Raw genomic sequence first — 17,105 nt, forward strand, 5'->3', positions numbered from 1 at the left:
CATCAATGCTATCAGCAGTACTGTGTCATGCTGAGAGCACTCTGGTAGCATCACACAAGGATGCACCACTACTCCTTAGCTGCCTCACTGAGAATGACAACCATCCAGCTTGGTGTTATACTACACCAAAACACCTGTTGAAGAGCAAACTAACTGGAAGTGTGATAACTGTGGAAAAACAAATGGATGCATTTTATTTGGGAAATACAATTTGTCACTTAGATGCAATCCTGCAGTATGAAGTCAAAGGGAGGGAACGGTAATCAGAGAGATCATGGAACATGATTAGCATATGACAACCTAAAAGCTTTTTATTTTATATTCTAATGAGTTTTTCCTTACTCTGCATCTAGCTTCTATTGAGATTCATTCTCACTCTTCATTTATTCTCCAGGATGATAAAAGATTTCCTTTGGCTTCCCTCTATTATCATCCTCGACAACTGGAAAAAATCCTATCACCTTTCGAGTACTTTTCTACAAAAGGAAAGAGTGAAATTGAGAAGCACAGGCTAAGGGTGGGAGCCACTCATGAACACTGAAAGCTCATTTATCTAAGCTTCCTTTCCATCCAAACTCTTCCTGAGCCTTCCAGAGTTCCTCCTTCTGTCTCTAGGTTTCTGTGTTTCTCCTTAAACATGCTGACAGACTGAAGGGCTCCACTGAGGCAGCAATAGATAGTTTTTGCAGGATCAAACTTTTTAATGAAGAAAATATGCTAGAAGTTTATAAACTTTTTTTATAAGCATTTTGTGTTTGTTTTGGTTTTTTTTTTTACAACACAGAAAGAGAAGCTTGAAGTGCCTTATAGAAAAGTGATGTTCTGTGCAACGTCTTTTGGAGATGGGCTTAACAGACAAACTTAAATGCTGTATTTAACCTTCATTATTTGCTTTCACTGTTGAGAAGACCACATTTGCATATGAAGAGTTTCCCCAACATATTTAAAAAATTAAATTCATGTAAATTAAAAATCCAGCCATATACTTGGAAAAGGAGATGTCTGCATAAACACATCTTTTGTTTCTGTTTCTTCTCATCTACTAAGGTAGATGAGATAACTTCAGTAATTCTGTTCCTAACATTTAGGAAGACTATTAATCAAATTATTCCAAATATGAATAAAAAACAATGCAATTGAATGGAGAAGAATAGGTATTCAAAAGAACAGCCATGATTATTTTTCAAGGAAGAAATTGCCAAGAAGTAGAGAAATAGATGGCTGAAAGTGTTAGATGAAGACACATTTTCCTATGCAAACTAACACACTTAATTAATTACTTGAATCACATGGTATTTTATGGAATGACATTAATGATCAGTAATAAAAACTGACAGTGTGCCTTACCAGCTCCCTTTAAAGAAAGAAATTATTACAAAAAGAACATGTTTATACCCTACAGATGTAACCCAGAGACCATAAATAAAGCTTTTGATGTTAGTTTGACTTTCAACACTTCCCATTAATTTAATTACAAAATTTTTATGGAACTGTAAAATTGTAAACAAAAGCATTCCCTCATCACATTTTCCTTAACAGAATTACTAAAACATATTCAGCTAAATTAAAATTTTACCTTAACTATTTCCTCTATGAAGCAGACATGTGACACAGGATCTCTTTTCTTTGTCAATACTTTCTGCAAATGCTGCACCTGTAAGAAAGAATTAATTGAGAGGAAAAGTTGACATCTAATATCTTATATGCAAAATTGCATGACTAGACAAACAATAATTAGCTGATGAGTACCTGTCCACAAGCAGCACAGATCTGATCCATGAGTTTCTCCATGTTTGTCCAGAGGGCTGCTCGAAAAGCTGCTGTGTTCCCAGGTGTTGGCATAGCAGCTCTACCAGGACCACCTAAATGGTTTTTAAAAACACACAGCAGCACATTTCAGCTTTCATGTGTGAAAATTAAAATATTAGAAATACAGATCTCTATGCAGTCTGACATAAGAATTTTTTTTTAAAAATCAAAGCAGCCTAAAATAGCTTCAAAACAGAGCTTTCTGGATGGCCTCAGTTGTCTCAACTGAGAAGTCAACTAAACTCTAAAGTTAGTGGGGATACTTCAATGTTCATCACTGTTACCACTGTTCAGACCTCCACAGAAACACCAAGGTAATGCCAGTGAGCACTGCTGCAGGATGTAATAGCAAAGTGAAATGGCAGAGACAGTGGCTGTGAAAAATACAGGTATTACCAGCTCAGGACTTAAGTGCATAGGTAAACTGCTAAAAAAAGTGATATTCCAGCTGAAGAGCATGCAGCTTCTAAACCATCACTTTCCTTGAGAGGGGCTGTATTCCTTTATTATGCTGATAATTATGGTTTTGGACCCCCAACTTGTTGCAGAAGTTTTTTTTAAAAAGCTTTAAATGTTCATATTGCCAAAGTTCAAATTTGCCTGACTCCCCAACTCCTCTGTATTCTTTGGTATTTGAGCTAACATGTGGGATCTAAATGTCTAACAGTGCAACATTCCTTCATATTGAATATACTGCTTTGAAATTATTTCCATCTGACAAAAGCATCACAACGTAGTTTCAGGCTTGTTCCATTGCTTGCAAATAATTTCTACCCGTGATCCTCCCACCAACACAAAGAAAGAAGAATTTGTCTGAGCCCAATAAGAACAGACAAACCTAATTTTGGCTTTGTATTAAATGATTTCTGAGACATGCCTATTCCCATCCTCTACTGGTTAAAGCAAGCAGGGAAATGTTCCTATAACAGGCTTGGATGTGAGAGTTTCTTCCATTTGACAACACACTGTACTTCTGTCAAAAAACTCAGTTATCATTCTCTGTAAAACAAGCATCATACCTCTTGTAATACTTTGAGATGGTTGGGTCAATACTTTGATATCCAAAGCATTTTTTATGTTCTCCTCCAGGATTGTGCAGTATCCATCCACCACATTAGCAATGGTATCCTTCAAAGTCCCAAGGTTATGGAAAACCTGAAGAGCAGTTCCCACTTGAGCAGGATTCTAGAGAAAGAAGATTTTAAAAAATAATGATTATCTTTAACTGTGCCATAGGGTTTTTTTATCATGATGAGGCATCATTTTACTGGGCAAGTTCCTCTTTAAGTTCAGTCTGCTAATTCATTTCATTTAACATTAAATAACTGGCATCCTTGCCGCATAACAGAGAACAGAAAGTAAAGGAGAGAATTTATTTCCTTTGATTGCCTACCAATGCTTTGCTTAGCTTCCTTTGGCACTATCCTCTGAATAAGAAGAATGGAAAAAAAGGAACTGGAAGCACTGCTAGCAATATCTGACCTGGGGTCAGTCACCAGTGATTGATCCAATAATTCCAAGGTTAGTTACAGTACAGCTATATTCAGCTATGGTGTAGCTAGTAATATTGTTTTAACACATGGTATCTGTTACAGTACTGTCATTTAAATGCCAGACAGTTAATTAAATGTGATACAGACTTTAAAAAAAAAATACTAACCAAGGATAAGCAGAGGCAAGCAGGTCAAGCCCCTACTACTGACTACTGCAGAATTTAAGCTTGTATTTCTACATTTCTATTTCTAATGCTGACAATAACTTCATTTTCGTCACAGCAGAATTAAGAGTGCAAAGCAACACAGTGATCATTTCCAAAGCCTGGAGAAAAAAAAAGAAAAAAAAAAGCTCAACTGTCTCTGTATTGTTCAGAGCTTTTCCGCAATACAGGAGAGTGAAAACTATCCAAAAACTATTCAGGTCCATTCTTTAAGAGACCTTTGATTAAGATTAAATCTGATGATAATTCCACTGAGCAACACTAAACACTGACATGGGTGCTATTTAGGAAAAGAAAAGCCTCAAATTATTGTCTTTGGAAACTAAGCACTGTCATCCATACACTGAATACTGCTTTTTTATTTAGCATTCACAGGCAATTAGTGGAGGGGCCGATCAGTTGATCATACACACATTAGAGATGCAGTCTTTTGTCATTTTTCTTAGTGACTTCTGCCAGCAGTAAAGAACATGGTCTGGCAGAAATCCTGGCACCCAGACTGGACAGAAGCATCTGAGACCACAGGCACGCCCCAGTAGAAACCCCACTTTGACACTTCTCTGGCAGTGAGACCTTACACCACTGGACCCTGCTGGTAGCTGCAGCAGTAGTAGCCACTAACATTGAAAGGGTCTGCTCCAAGACCAATGCAATTCTGCTTCACCTTCCCCAGGTCACAGTTGTTTTCAGCCAGACACCCCTGAGTCAAAGAAAGAGGGTGTGATCATCTGCCTTTCAAGCGTGGGGAACGTGCACTACCACAGCAGTAAAGCTATGATGTGGCTGCTGTGCTGAAGATTCTCTTGCTGGTACATCCACCTACAGCAACGGGTTTTCTGATCCATTGATCAACAGGGCATTCTCCTCAAACCTAATGTTTCAGATGTCACAGCACTATAACTACACATTCATGTCACTCCTTCTAGGGATTCTGCAAAGATCAGAACCATAGTTGAAGCAAAAAAGCCAGATCGCATCTCCTTCCCCAACTCCAATGAGGAGTTTCCAGGTTTAGTGGAAAGCAAAGGAATATTAGGCATGTATTGCGGTTTACAGACCTTATACTAACTGTACCAGTTTCTTTTTCCAAACAGTGTGGGAGTTAATGAGCATTCCCAGCATAGTATTATGGGTCTGGGACTTGTAGGTTTAGTTTTTTGACAACTGGGTATGCTGTAAAATTTCTAAGCATCCTGTGGGTGTGCTTGTGGAGGTGGGAAAGTAAGCCATAAAGACTGGAAGATTAATGGGATGTCAGAAAATGAATAGTAGTATAATGCAAGGAGGGAATTTGGGGACAAAATGAACAAGAAAAAGAAAATATAAATGGGAAGAGGATGGAGAATAGAATGAAAATAAACTGGAAGGAAGAAAGAGAATGAAACTGAAAGGAAGTAAAGCAAAGATAGAAAAGACTCACCTCATTTACCAGTCTTTCCTGTTGAAATTGTTCTAATTCTTATAGAATACTTACACAATTATAAAAACAGGCAGAGTCAGTAATATAAAATCAATACGTTACTACTATAGTAAGAGCACTCAACTAGATTTCAGTCAGACTCTAATGTTTATATATTAACTAACAAAAAAATAGAACAGCATCAAAAGGTGAGCAGGGCACTATCCAGCCTTGAAAAACCGATGGTCAGATAATTACTTTCCTGAAAAACAGGCAGTATAGGCACAAATAATTTCAGGCAAAAGATAAATCTCAGAGCTCTCACATCATAGTTTAGCAAACTAACTCTGCAGCTACTGGTCAAGAACGACACAAAAATGTGCTCCAACAGAACCTGAGCTATGTTTCAAAAGAACTGTTTTTAGCCAAAAGCTGTCAAACAATTCATTCTGAAGTTAGGGATCGTTAGGGAATAACCAAAACACATCATTATGGAAACCTGCTATTCACTCAACGTATCTTCTAAATCTAGTACCAAAGTTAAAATAAGAATAGAACAAGGATTATGCAGGTGTCCTATTTCTTATTTGCTTTAAATTGTGGACATGGCCACTGAGAGAGGGTTTCTCGCTCATGTATTCATCTTGTATAACAGGAATTGGAGATATATTCAAACCCTGACAATGCACAATAAAATATCTTTTTTCTTTGTTTCATATATAGCATTTTTCTCTCCTCAAAAAACAGTTCGTGTTTTTATGCCCTAGACAGGCTATATGAAGTCCATTGTTGGTTTATCACTAATCCTAAGAGAACTGCATTTTTTATGCACAGCTAGTTTCTACGTTCAGACAATATGTTAAAAAATGGAGCATCTCTTGGGACAAAAATTATTATGTGGAAAGAAAATGTTGGAAAGCAGGAAGAAAACAAACTATTGTACTTTCAGGCTTGCATACACATCTAAAAATTAGACTGTTTATCATTAATACACACTGGACTAAAATTTGAGAGTCAGTATTGCAGAATTTGCCACTACCAACAGACTTTATTTATAAGAATTTGCCCCTAATATTTTCCTTCTCTTTGAGAAAGCTTAAAGCTAAACTTTTCTGAGAGTCAAAAGATTGTCATAATTTTTATCAAATGGAAAGCATGCACTTGAAGTAAAAAAAAAAAACAAAAACTGACTACAGAAGTGATTTACAATGAAAACTGGAATCACATCAGAGAATAATATTCAGAACAGCTATCCAACAGGAATAATAGGGAAAATAATATAACTATTTTTGAAATGGAATTTAACGAGTTATTAGCAGTATTGTATAATCAAGTTGTCTACCACTGCAGGCAACTACACTTAGCAATTTTTAAGTGTTCTCCTTAGAATCTCTGTCTGTAAGAACCCTATGTTCCTTTTTTTTTTTAAGTGTCTTATTTTGTAAATGAAGGCTCAGAAGCAGTAGTTTTTACCAAACACAAAGCAGGCTGGTTTTACTATGTAAAAATGTATGGGCAGTTAGAGCAACAGCAAGACACAATTCTGCTTCTCACAAGGTAGTGTCTGAGAAGAAAATACCCTTTTACACAATAAATTAGCATCCTAAAAATATTTGTACATATGCCATAAACTTTAAGTTATGGCAGTCAAGAGAGTAGGGGGCAAAGAAAAATAGTACAGCATTTAGTAATACGTTAGCAGTACAGTATAATCTAATGTGCATAAACACAACCATACACAAGTGAAATAAAACCATGACCCCACGAACTGCAGGCCTACAACACCGCCTACTCAAAGATTAACTACAGTGATCTTCAGACTGCAAAAATTATAATGAAGCAGGGAGCTAAGGAGAAATGGAGTTAAGTCCACCAATAATATCCTTCTCCATTCAAAGCACTCCTCCATCTGGCATGTCACAACATAATATGTTACAGATATATGAAAACTAAATTCCAGAAAATTAAGAGCTTAGGAAGACTCAGTGAATCATCAGTTCAACATATGAAGAAAAAAAAAAGAAAAAAAAAAAATCAACTTGCTCAAAAGCAAGTTCTACCATGAAAGCAACTGTCGCAAATATTTAAAAGCATCAAAGTTTCTCAGCATCCATCAGACAATACATTAAATAGCTTGGTAGGAAGGGTGATATTAGCCACCACTTGACAGAAGGCATGAATGTTTCAATTTATGTTTTAGCAAAAAATAAAGATACTCATTCAGCAGCAACTATGAAGAGATGTCCGTACCAAACGCATTTGCTCATTTTCTCTATCCTTGAGAGCTGTTCATTTTACTAACATCGTTTTCGATTCATTTCATACCATATGATTGCTACTAGTGTTATCAGAACAATCTTCTGAAAGCATAGCTAAATAAAGAGCAATATTCTTTTTCATCATTAGAAATGCAGCTTGGACGAGCAAGCCTGCTCCTCACAAGGGAGTGTGGTGATGACACAGAGCTAATTTGGGGACAGGAAGAGTCCTAGCATAAGGCTGAACCAAAAATAAGAAACCTGGATGACAGGCAAAACTAATTGGCTCAAGTGCTACAAACACAGCTTCCAAACTCACACTCAAACTTCTCAGGGTATGGGATTCACCATGTGGACCTTTGCTGCCCAACCAGTGCTGTCTTAGGGAACTTCACATCATTATTTCTTTATCCAGTGCAAGTCTGTCCACATGACTCCATGCTGCAGGGTTTTCACCTGTATGGACTATCAACTTCCTTCTCAAATGAAGATGTGTTAATTGCTCAAAATATTTATGGTCAATACTACCTGTGACAATTACAACTACTTTCATAAAGAAGTAGTGTTACAAATCTAATTAATTGCTAACTGTCATGTAGTTAAATTTCACAAGTGCCTGCACCACATAATCAGAACAGCTCTCTGAGGAAATGTTCTTTCACATGACAGTTTGGAAGCACCACATATGGAGAAGTCAAACTTGGACTAGTCCCTCACTTAGAAATGATGTTCCATAGCTACTAATGTACACAAGAACATGTCTGTTTTGCTTACTAAAAGCAGAACAGTCACTCTGACCGAAAATCTTTATTATTCTGCAGAGAACAGATGACCCTGTTCAGAAAAGGCTGTGGCAGGAACACAACAGAAAGTTTTTGCTATATATATGTACATATACATATTATTCAACAGCTGTGATTTCAGTGTGCTGCCACATCCTTACTTCTTATGTGGTAAAATGTTTACCATGACCCATACACAAGTACTAAAAGCATAACACAGTACAAAAAGAATTACATATGTTGCTTAGCTGAAGGAAGATCCATAATTACTAATTAGTCCAGGTATCACTTCAACAGACAATGTGGCAAGCAAGAAATACCATGAATAGTATTTTGAAAAGAACCACAACATTCCCTAGCCATCAAGAAATAATCAGCATTATAATACAATAACCCTGGAACAGGACACACATTGAAATAACCAAACTTTTAAACTAACGTATATTCTCTGACAGGGAATACAAAAGTTTATTGCAGTCCTTCCAGAGTTAAGGCAAAAAGAGTTTCCAGAATGATACTTCTGCGTATTTTTGACTGACACTTAGTATTAAATAATTTCATTTGATAGTAGATTGACTATATTGGGAACAATTTCAGTTACTTTTCTACATTTACTTCACATAGCTCATTGATAGCAGTTGCAACTTCCAAAACAGTACAGCTTTACAAGGTCAGTTAAATAATCAAAAAAAAGACCCCTTGTGAAGCTGAAAATCCCCAGTCAGATCTTCATTTACAGTATTTACTTCTTCTCCCCTCTTGCTACCATTACAACACACTGCCTCTTTCAAATAATTTTCCCATAAATAACATTACTACCCATAATGACAAGTACTACTACTTGAAGACTAAGTGATCAAGGAAGGGTTTGTAAGCACTTGCAGCTACCAATTACAAGTAGTTCTTAGTCATCTCTTACAGACACCAAAAGTGAAAAAAGTGAGAAATTATTCCAGGAAAAATTGCAATTCAATTTAAAGAGCTCAAGCAGGTAAGCAGTGAAGGAAACTTAGCCACCTCAGTCACAGCCAAGACAAAATGACCTATTGAGCAGAATTAATAATTTACAAAGAATTGTTGGAATTCTTGCTTTGCAGTACCACTCAGCTATTTTAATTGCAGGAAAAATTAACAAAAAACTAACAGTAGAAATTAAATGCCAATGAAAATCAGCTGCAGTCTAAAAACAGTATTTTATTTCCTTTTCAAAAGTCCATGCCTTAAAAAAATTAATTGGTATATCACAACTCCTAAAAATGAATCTACTTAGGGAAGCACGTCTCTATGTTCATTATCACCCCATCTGTCTTTTATTCTGTTCATCTTTAAAATCTGAGCAATACAGGAAAAGGTCAAATTGACAATGTAAAGCCAGAGAATACAGATTTCTTCCTAATGATCTTTCAGTTCTTCCTGGTTTGACCTTTGCAGTGTTGGGAAGAGTGAGAGGTTAAGATGTTATAATTTTCTACAGAAGGCAATACTGACATAACATGTTGGCTAGACTCTAGAAAAGTACATTTTAAGCCTTAAGAGGCAAGAATCCCAAAGCTAAATGTTTAAACATGGTTAGGTTATAATATCCACCTTCTGTCAGCCCATGTTTGGAATACACAACTTCTTTTGGTAGAAGGACTTTCACAGGAAAGGAAAACAGCCATAAAGCACAGCCATAAACAGCCATAAACCTCACCATGTCCTCAAACTAGGTCAGACTTTTGTTTCTTAGAACAACAAGAAGTAAATAACAAGAAGCATTGCACTATAAAGGTTGAGAGGAAAAAAAAAAAAAAGAAACAGCAGCAATAAAATACTAGAAAGCAAAGAAACAAGATTTTTCAACACAGCTAAATAGCTTGCCAAAACACTTATTCTCTATAATAGTGTAATCAAAGCAACAGATGGCTAAAAGCTAATGGAACAGAAAGGCATCAGGAACTGTTGTAAAGAATTATCTCATGAAACATCAAGCAACATTCCAAAGTTTACCAAGCCTTAGGCTTGGTGACATGACAGCAATTTCAAAGAAAGTATCTGGCACCTCTGAGGACAGATCAGCTAGATCAACTAGCCCATAACAATTACAAATTATATCCTACAATGCTGTATTTGAGTGTAGACAGAGTATAAATTGAGAAATCATACAAAATTATAAAAACTAACAGGCAACAAGGAAATGGGGGCATCTGAGACAAATCAAGCTTTTTAAAATGCTTCTCTCGCCTCTTACATGACTTGATCAATCTCTAAAGCTCTCACCAACAATGAACCAGTTGGCCAGTTAATCTGAAGATGTGGCTTCTCTATATAAAAACACAGCTACCACTTTCTCATGAAGGTCAGAGAGTAGAGGGCAAGGTTGTAGCACCTCTCTTGTCCTTGTGCAACCTTGACTTGCACCTGCTGACTGAAGTCCCATTACTGAAGCACAGAAGTATAAGGATACAAAATCTCATTACTAATTCTGATCTTTGGACAGCAGCTTGTGACCAGATGTTTTCTCCCACCTCACAACATCATTATGTATGTGCTCACTCTGTTAACTGGTTGAGCAAAGCCATTACAAAACAAATGTCAGGTTTTGCCTTTAACTCAGTCTTAGCAATTAAGATTAGGCATTAGCTACTGGAGGGTTATAATATTTTTTTCTCTGTTTACAAAAAAAATCTGATTTCAGACAAAATATCCTTTAAATGGTGTGCTCCAAATGATTTAAATATCTACCCAAAGCCATCTGGATTTTCTTATTCTCTTGCTAGCCTTTGCAACAAGATAATAATTACCTATGCAAGTGACAATATCTCATTTCTGGAATCTGTGCACATATTGTCGACAGCTCTGAAGTGTCCTCAAATATTTAAAAGGAATGGACTTTAAAATGTTACTTTATTTTACATTATTTTCAGTTATTATTTTCATATTCAACTATGGACAGACGTCCATCAATGCCAGATTCACTGTTGGATCACATTTCAAAACTTTTTTTTTCTTCTTAATACAAAGTTCAAATTCCTTGTATCACCCACCTACAGGAAACTTCAGGTCTGCAGATAATTTGGTGAAGAATCATAGAACCACAGAATAGTTGAGGTTGGCAGAGACCGCTGGAGATCACCTAATCCACCTCCCTGCTCAAAGGAGGGTCTACCAGACCAGGCTGCTCAGGGCCTTGCGAGGCAGAGATAGGCTAGTTCAAATGAGCCAGAAGACATCCTTCTGCTGCTCCATTTTCCCTTCCTATTTGTGCCCAGTTCCAGGAAAATGTAACAATGGACTCGTGCAGTCGTTTTCACTGAGTTTCACTGAGGCCAGCTTGAAAGAGAGCAAGCATCTGCGTACACACCTAACAACGCTTCTTCAGTGCTGGCAGTGTTACCCACCCCCTGATAGTAATACCAGTCTTCCAATCCCTCTTGTAAATTTGTGCACTGGGAGAAGCATGACAAGACTGACCTCCTTCTGTTACAGATGTCAGATTTAAATAAATACATTTTATATTTCTAGTCTTTTCAAAATAAATGAATAGTCTCTTTAAAAATAAATGGGCAAAGCTATATTATACAAAAACTTTATTATGAAGAAAAAAAGAATCTTAAGTCATCTAACGAAAAAGAAATACTGTGCCTAGTTTTGCCTGCAGCTAGCACATGCACCTGGGATCCTGTTCTGCTACTGAAAAAAGTCAGTCCCCACCCCTCACTTCAGTTATCTGCCAGTAATGCATTTTGAAACCTGCACACGAGTAGGAACTTATTGGGGGCGATACCTGCAGAAGGAAAGAAGGGATATAAAAGAGGAGAAGAATAAGCAGTTAAGTGCATAACTTGTTCCACACAGAGGACATTATTCATCACCTAGGAACTGCAGCATTTTGATGCAAGATTTCTCCTTTCTAATGCAACATACTGTTCAGTTCTGTATGCCACTTCAAGCTAACCTAAAGCTTTAAATCTTTTGTTACCGTAAGAACACCTCCAAATGTACGATAATGCAGAATTTCATGTGGCATTGAGTAGCAGATCAAGAACACGATGAAACACCCATTTTTCAGAGAAGATTAAGACAAAAAGCAGATTTTTAACCTGAGAAAAAGGCAAAATGAATTATATGATCTTATTTAGATGAGTATCATGACTAGTCAATCATATTTTTCACTCTGCTCTATGCAGATGTGGTTTGTTAATGCTTATATGTTTTTCTTGGATCACCTAATTGCATTATTTCAGAACCTGTTAACAATCAACAGTCAACAGTACAAACCACAAATAGAATTACAGTCTGGGAGAGGCATTTAACAATAACATACTATCTTATCTGGAGAGAAAGAACCTCAGTGTAGCCTTAGTTTTGAAGAGAGACAGATACATGAAAGTACCAATTAAAAAGACTGGATGGATTATACAAAGACCCAGCCAAAGCCAGGGTCAGTCTGCTCAGTTGCATCCCTGGAATCCTAGCAGAATTTCATGCATGCTGTTTACCTTTGAGTATTTAAACCAAATCAGAAATAATTTTAATCCATTTGGTATAAAACACTCAAATGGACAAGGACTTTGGAAGAAGACTACCTTATTTCAGTTTTGATTAAGCTCATTCTAAAAAGACTAGACCCATGTAATTAAAGCACTGCCATGTCTGATAAAGAAAAACCTCTACGGTTCTGATTCCAATCTTACCTCAACTATTTTCAATGAGATCTAATCTTAGCCTGCCTTTCTTGATCTGTAGCAAGGCAAACACCACTTTCTTATTTCACAGCTCCACCTTATCCATCTCCCATTCCATCCTCCAGCCCTTCTGTAGTCTTGTTCTCGTAACAGCTCCTTCCATTCACATCTTTCTCTTTGAAGCTACCTTCAACTCCTAAACTTAGTTTCCAGTTTCCATACTGACACATACTGTCCTCAGTCTCCTCCATTCTCCCCCCTACAGCATATTTTATTTACAAAGCCTTTCACAGTTGAGCTGTTCATAGCAGTGGCCCATGCCTCTTTGCATATAAATGGATGAATCAGTTATCATATTTGCATTAATTATCTTAGAAGCATTAGAATCGGATACCTTCTTGCCCCTATAGGTATTATCTAGTATTCGTGCAGTTTCAGTTCTGCAATGTGGGCAGAGCTGTCCAAGACATAATGGTTGACATGCTTCCAGTTCAGAGAAACCACCTGAACAGATGGACAACCAGAACACAGAAGCAGACCATGCAGCAGCCTCTAATTTAAAATAATTTCTGTCTGCAAAGAAAGCTGAACTCAATGTTATTAAACATTCTTGTGTTTTCATGATGGATATTCTATGAGGAATAATTTTTTAGTGATCGCAAATGACATTTACTAATTGGTATGAAACCAAACTGTTTCCTATTTCAAAATAACTACTCTCAATGGGAAGATATAACATAAAAGGTGGTTTCTGATAGCTTTCTAAGGTGTTCTGACTTTTTTTCCCCCCTAACACACACGATGCATAGCTGCTAATTTCTTAGAATTTATATAATATCTACAATTTTTTGACCAGTAAAGCTATCTGTATTCTTCGAAAAGCATTACAGACCTCTAAGTTAGTATGTATTTAAAACATCATCCACAATGGAAGATTAAGTTTTAATGTTTTGTTGGCAACTGGCCAAATTAATCAAGATGCATCTTCAAAGAAAAGGACCAGGAGTGAATTTAAAAATTATCCAGCTGATTCTCATATAAAATTGTCACTAAACAGAATACAAAGATTTTGGCAAACAGCTAAATGATGATTCATAGCAGAGTGAAGGGATATAAAACATTAATGACTTCTAAATTTTCACCTATTACTTTACCATAAAAGACAGTTATGTAAAAATATTGTTCAGATCAGATGTATTTTCAGGAATACCCATTTATAGAAACTATTTATAAACCACTTTCTTGCACTATCATAAAAACAGGAACAGGAATGATGGGATTAGCAGGGCCACAGAATAATAAATCCTTACAAATAAACACCGGAAAGTGCAGGCTATTTGTTGTGCTGCACTGAAAAGTGCAGTAAAGTACTTGCAAATACTCCATTATCCAGTCACAGATTTTCGGTCTAATTCTGCATTTATGAGTCACAAACACCTACAGGAAAAAAAAAAAGAAAGAAAAAACCCAGACACATAATCTGTCAATCCACTTTGATTAACCATTTACACAGACTAGGAGCAGTGAAGAATTTTACTTTTACAAAAATACTGTATCACAGTTGGACATCGATTGTATTAAGCTTCCTAAATTACCTCTATATAGGGCAAGTGCACAATGGCAAAGTGATATAAAACCTTCTATACCACAGCTGAAAGCAAAGTCTGCACAATCCCATAATCTGTTTCTAATTCAGTATACATATTTTAATAAATGCACACAGACTCATCAAAATTTGAAAGATCAGGATCTCACAGGACAAAAGAGACTATCACCATGTCTATTATTTTCAAGGCTTTATAACTCAGCAGTAAAAAATTTAAGTCAAAATGTGAAAACAAAACCTGTTAATTTGAAAAGACAGACTCTGTTTTCCTACATTTACACAGTATATAAGATTAATCTACTAGTTTAGAATGACTTCACCACCAAGTCCTTTTATTCTTTTTTCTTAATAATCCTTTAAGAACAGCAGTATTTTTAAAATTAAAAAAAAAAAATAGAAATCATCTCCTTTATGTATTCTCTATTTACTAGATATTGCTTTTAATACTTCTAGCAGCAATGAACATGACCAATAAACATTACAAAATATGCCCAGGAACTTCAGTGACCACAGGAACATGAAATACTTAGGTATTTGAATTCACTGCACATTTTTGAAATATCCCCAGGTAGTGCCATTGGACACTGTATTTTAGTGATTAATCACTAGCATTCCAAACATTTATTTTAATTCAAAAACATTCACATTCATATATATATATATATAGGTGTATCTACACTATTATGCATCAGCATAGTGCTGAAACAGCCAACAAGTTTTAAAAGGCACCGTGAATGTAACAGGAGACCAAAGTGAATCTATCAATCATAACATTACTATCAGTACCATATTCATGTCATTTTTTTATCTTCTGCATGCTTTACTAATAACAACAAAATGCATTTGATGGTGTTTTCTTTAGCAAGGGCACAGAGAACAAATATCAAGTGACTTGGGATCTAATACATTCACATCATGCTTCGCATTTTCCATCTGGAAAATATGGACAATCATCCACAATTGAAATGTATGCTAAAGGTATATTTATTTAATTATTGCTGTATGCACCACCAGTAACTTCTTTTCAGGTTTGTCAATAATTCCTTTCAAGAACAGAAGCGTCTGCTCATGTTTCCTTTAAAAAAAAAAAAACAGTTGGAAACACTTACAAGCTAGATTTTATAGCAAATGTGTCTAATCAAACATAATGGATAATATTGCTAGCACAGCATTATAACACCTTAAATAATTGGGCAATTTTAGGTCCCAGATAATAAGTCCATTGCAGGATATATAAATGCAAGGCTGAGCCCAGAAATGCGTTTTCCCCCAATGAAAAGCAAGAATATGTATTTTTCTCCTCAACACTTCTCTACATGCTTCCTCCCTCTCCAAATCTGCCTCTAGAGGAGACACTAGAATCTGACAAATACTTTGACTTTTTAAGCAGCTGAAGATTTGCTTTCATTTGAAACTGTTGTCGTGACAGGTTTCCATAGTACTTCCTGCAGCAATCACTGTTTATGCCTCTCTATTTCTATTTTAAAAAATAACTGTAAGTAGCAAAAAAAGGGGCGATAAAAAAAAGGGGGGGAAAAAGCGCCTAACTAAACTGACTCTGCATTATAGCCAGAGCAGTAGCAGAAAGGAAACAATACTGAAAGATGCTGTTTGCTGTCCCTTCCCCCTTTGCAGGTTTAAGTCACTGGAGCACAGGCAAGCTTATTTTTAAAATCAGTTTCAACCATGTGAATTACTGGGTAAGAAGTAATAGCAGCACAGTTAAGGAACAGTCTGTGAAACAGCAGTTCTTTCAATGGCTTAAGTCTGCTTTTTAGTTATAGGCAGAAAAAAGCTATCCATTGACTAGAGATCAGACTCAGCAGTTTAAGATATGATTTTCAGCAAGTCACTGAGGCCTAAATTCACAAAATGAGCCAAACCCAGAATTTCCCAAATACACTGTCCACTACTGGACTACAGTTAATGTTCCCTTTGACCCATGAATATCATATTCCTTGGGTCTATACCATCTTCATTAACTAGATCCAACCTCTAAGCATGAATGGGTTGTCCTGCCTGCATGAGTAAATTACAAGCTTGTAAAAGATCATCTAGTGACAAGCCTTTGTGCCAAGCCCTTTGGCATCCACAGCAATGTGCGACCACCCCAGTCCTGCCTGGTGCCCAAGGACAGGTCACTACCTCCCAAATCAGACACAGGGCAGAGCACTTCAGGCTTAGGAAAACACTGGCCTTCGTTCCCACTTCCTGAAGAAGTGCTTTTACACTTCTTCACCAGCACCTTCATTTTTTTCATCACTTGTGGAGTTAAACAAGCAGTCACCCATGCCTAGAAGGAACCAGGTACTTAGGCTCAGGAAAGGTAGCAGCTGGTGAATCCCAGCAAAAACACCTCTAGAAGAGCTGCAAACGTGTGCCGAGGCTCAGTTTTTACATACTAACATTCTCTGCTGCAAATCTCATTCTTAGGTGCTTAATTCAGAGTGCAGAACCTAGATGACTAAAATGACATTGTGAACCCCACTCTTGTAGCCCCACACCACACTCTCCACTGCCACAACCCTTACTGTGCATGGCAGGACCTAGGAGCATTATAAATGTGGCGCATGATCTCTCTCTCTGGGCCTCTGTTCTTCACCTGCAAACCACAGATGTTGGCGCTTTACCTGTCACAAAGGAGCTGCAGGGATAACAGCAACAGGAACTGCAAGAAATTCTGGTAATGCAGATTACAGAGTTATCTAATGTAGATAAACAGATCAAACTCAGGTAAACTTTTACTGAAAACACCAATCCCTCAGCTCAAAACAGAAAATACAGAACACCAGGGAATAGCAACAGCATTTTTGGTATCCACACCTGGAAATAACGTGCAGTAAATATGAAACTTGGCACAGGGAATT

The 17,105-nt window shown here is 36.7% G+C and overlaps 1 protein-coding gene across 1 annotated transcript in view; it reads right to left on the bottom strand.

Annotated features, from left to right (window-relative positions):
• COG5 (component of oligomeric golgi complex 5) overlaps window positions 1-17,105 on the bottom strand; it is a 194,139-nt gene that overhangs the window by 64,582 nt on the left and 112,452 nt on the right. Inside the window, exons 8-10 of the mRNA XM_030014841.2 lie at window positions 2,829-2,994; window positions 1,750-1,862; window positions 1,577-1,654 (exon numbers count right to left, since the gene is read on the bottom strand). Coding sequence (XP_029870701.1) covers window positions 1,577-1,654; window positions 1,750-1,862; window positions 2,829-2,994 — 357 coding nt within the window. The remainder of the gene's footprint in view (window positions 1-1,576; window positions 1,655-1,749; window positions 1,863-2,828; window positions 2,995-17,105) is intronic.

This window comes from Aquila chrysaetos, chromosome 5, assembly GCF_900496995.4.
Source record: "Aquila chrysaetos chrysaetos chromosome 5, bAquChr1.4, whole genome shotgun sequence".
NCBI classification, from domain to species: Eukaryota; Metazoa; Chordata; class Aves; order Accipitriformes; family Accipitridae; genus Aquila; species Aquila chrysaetos.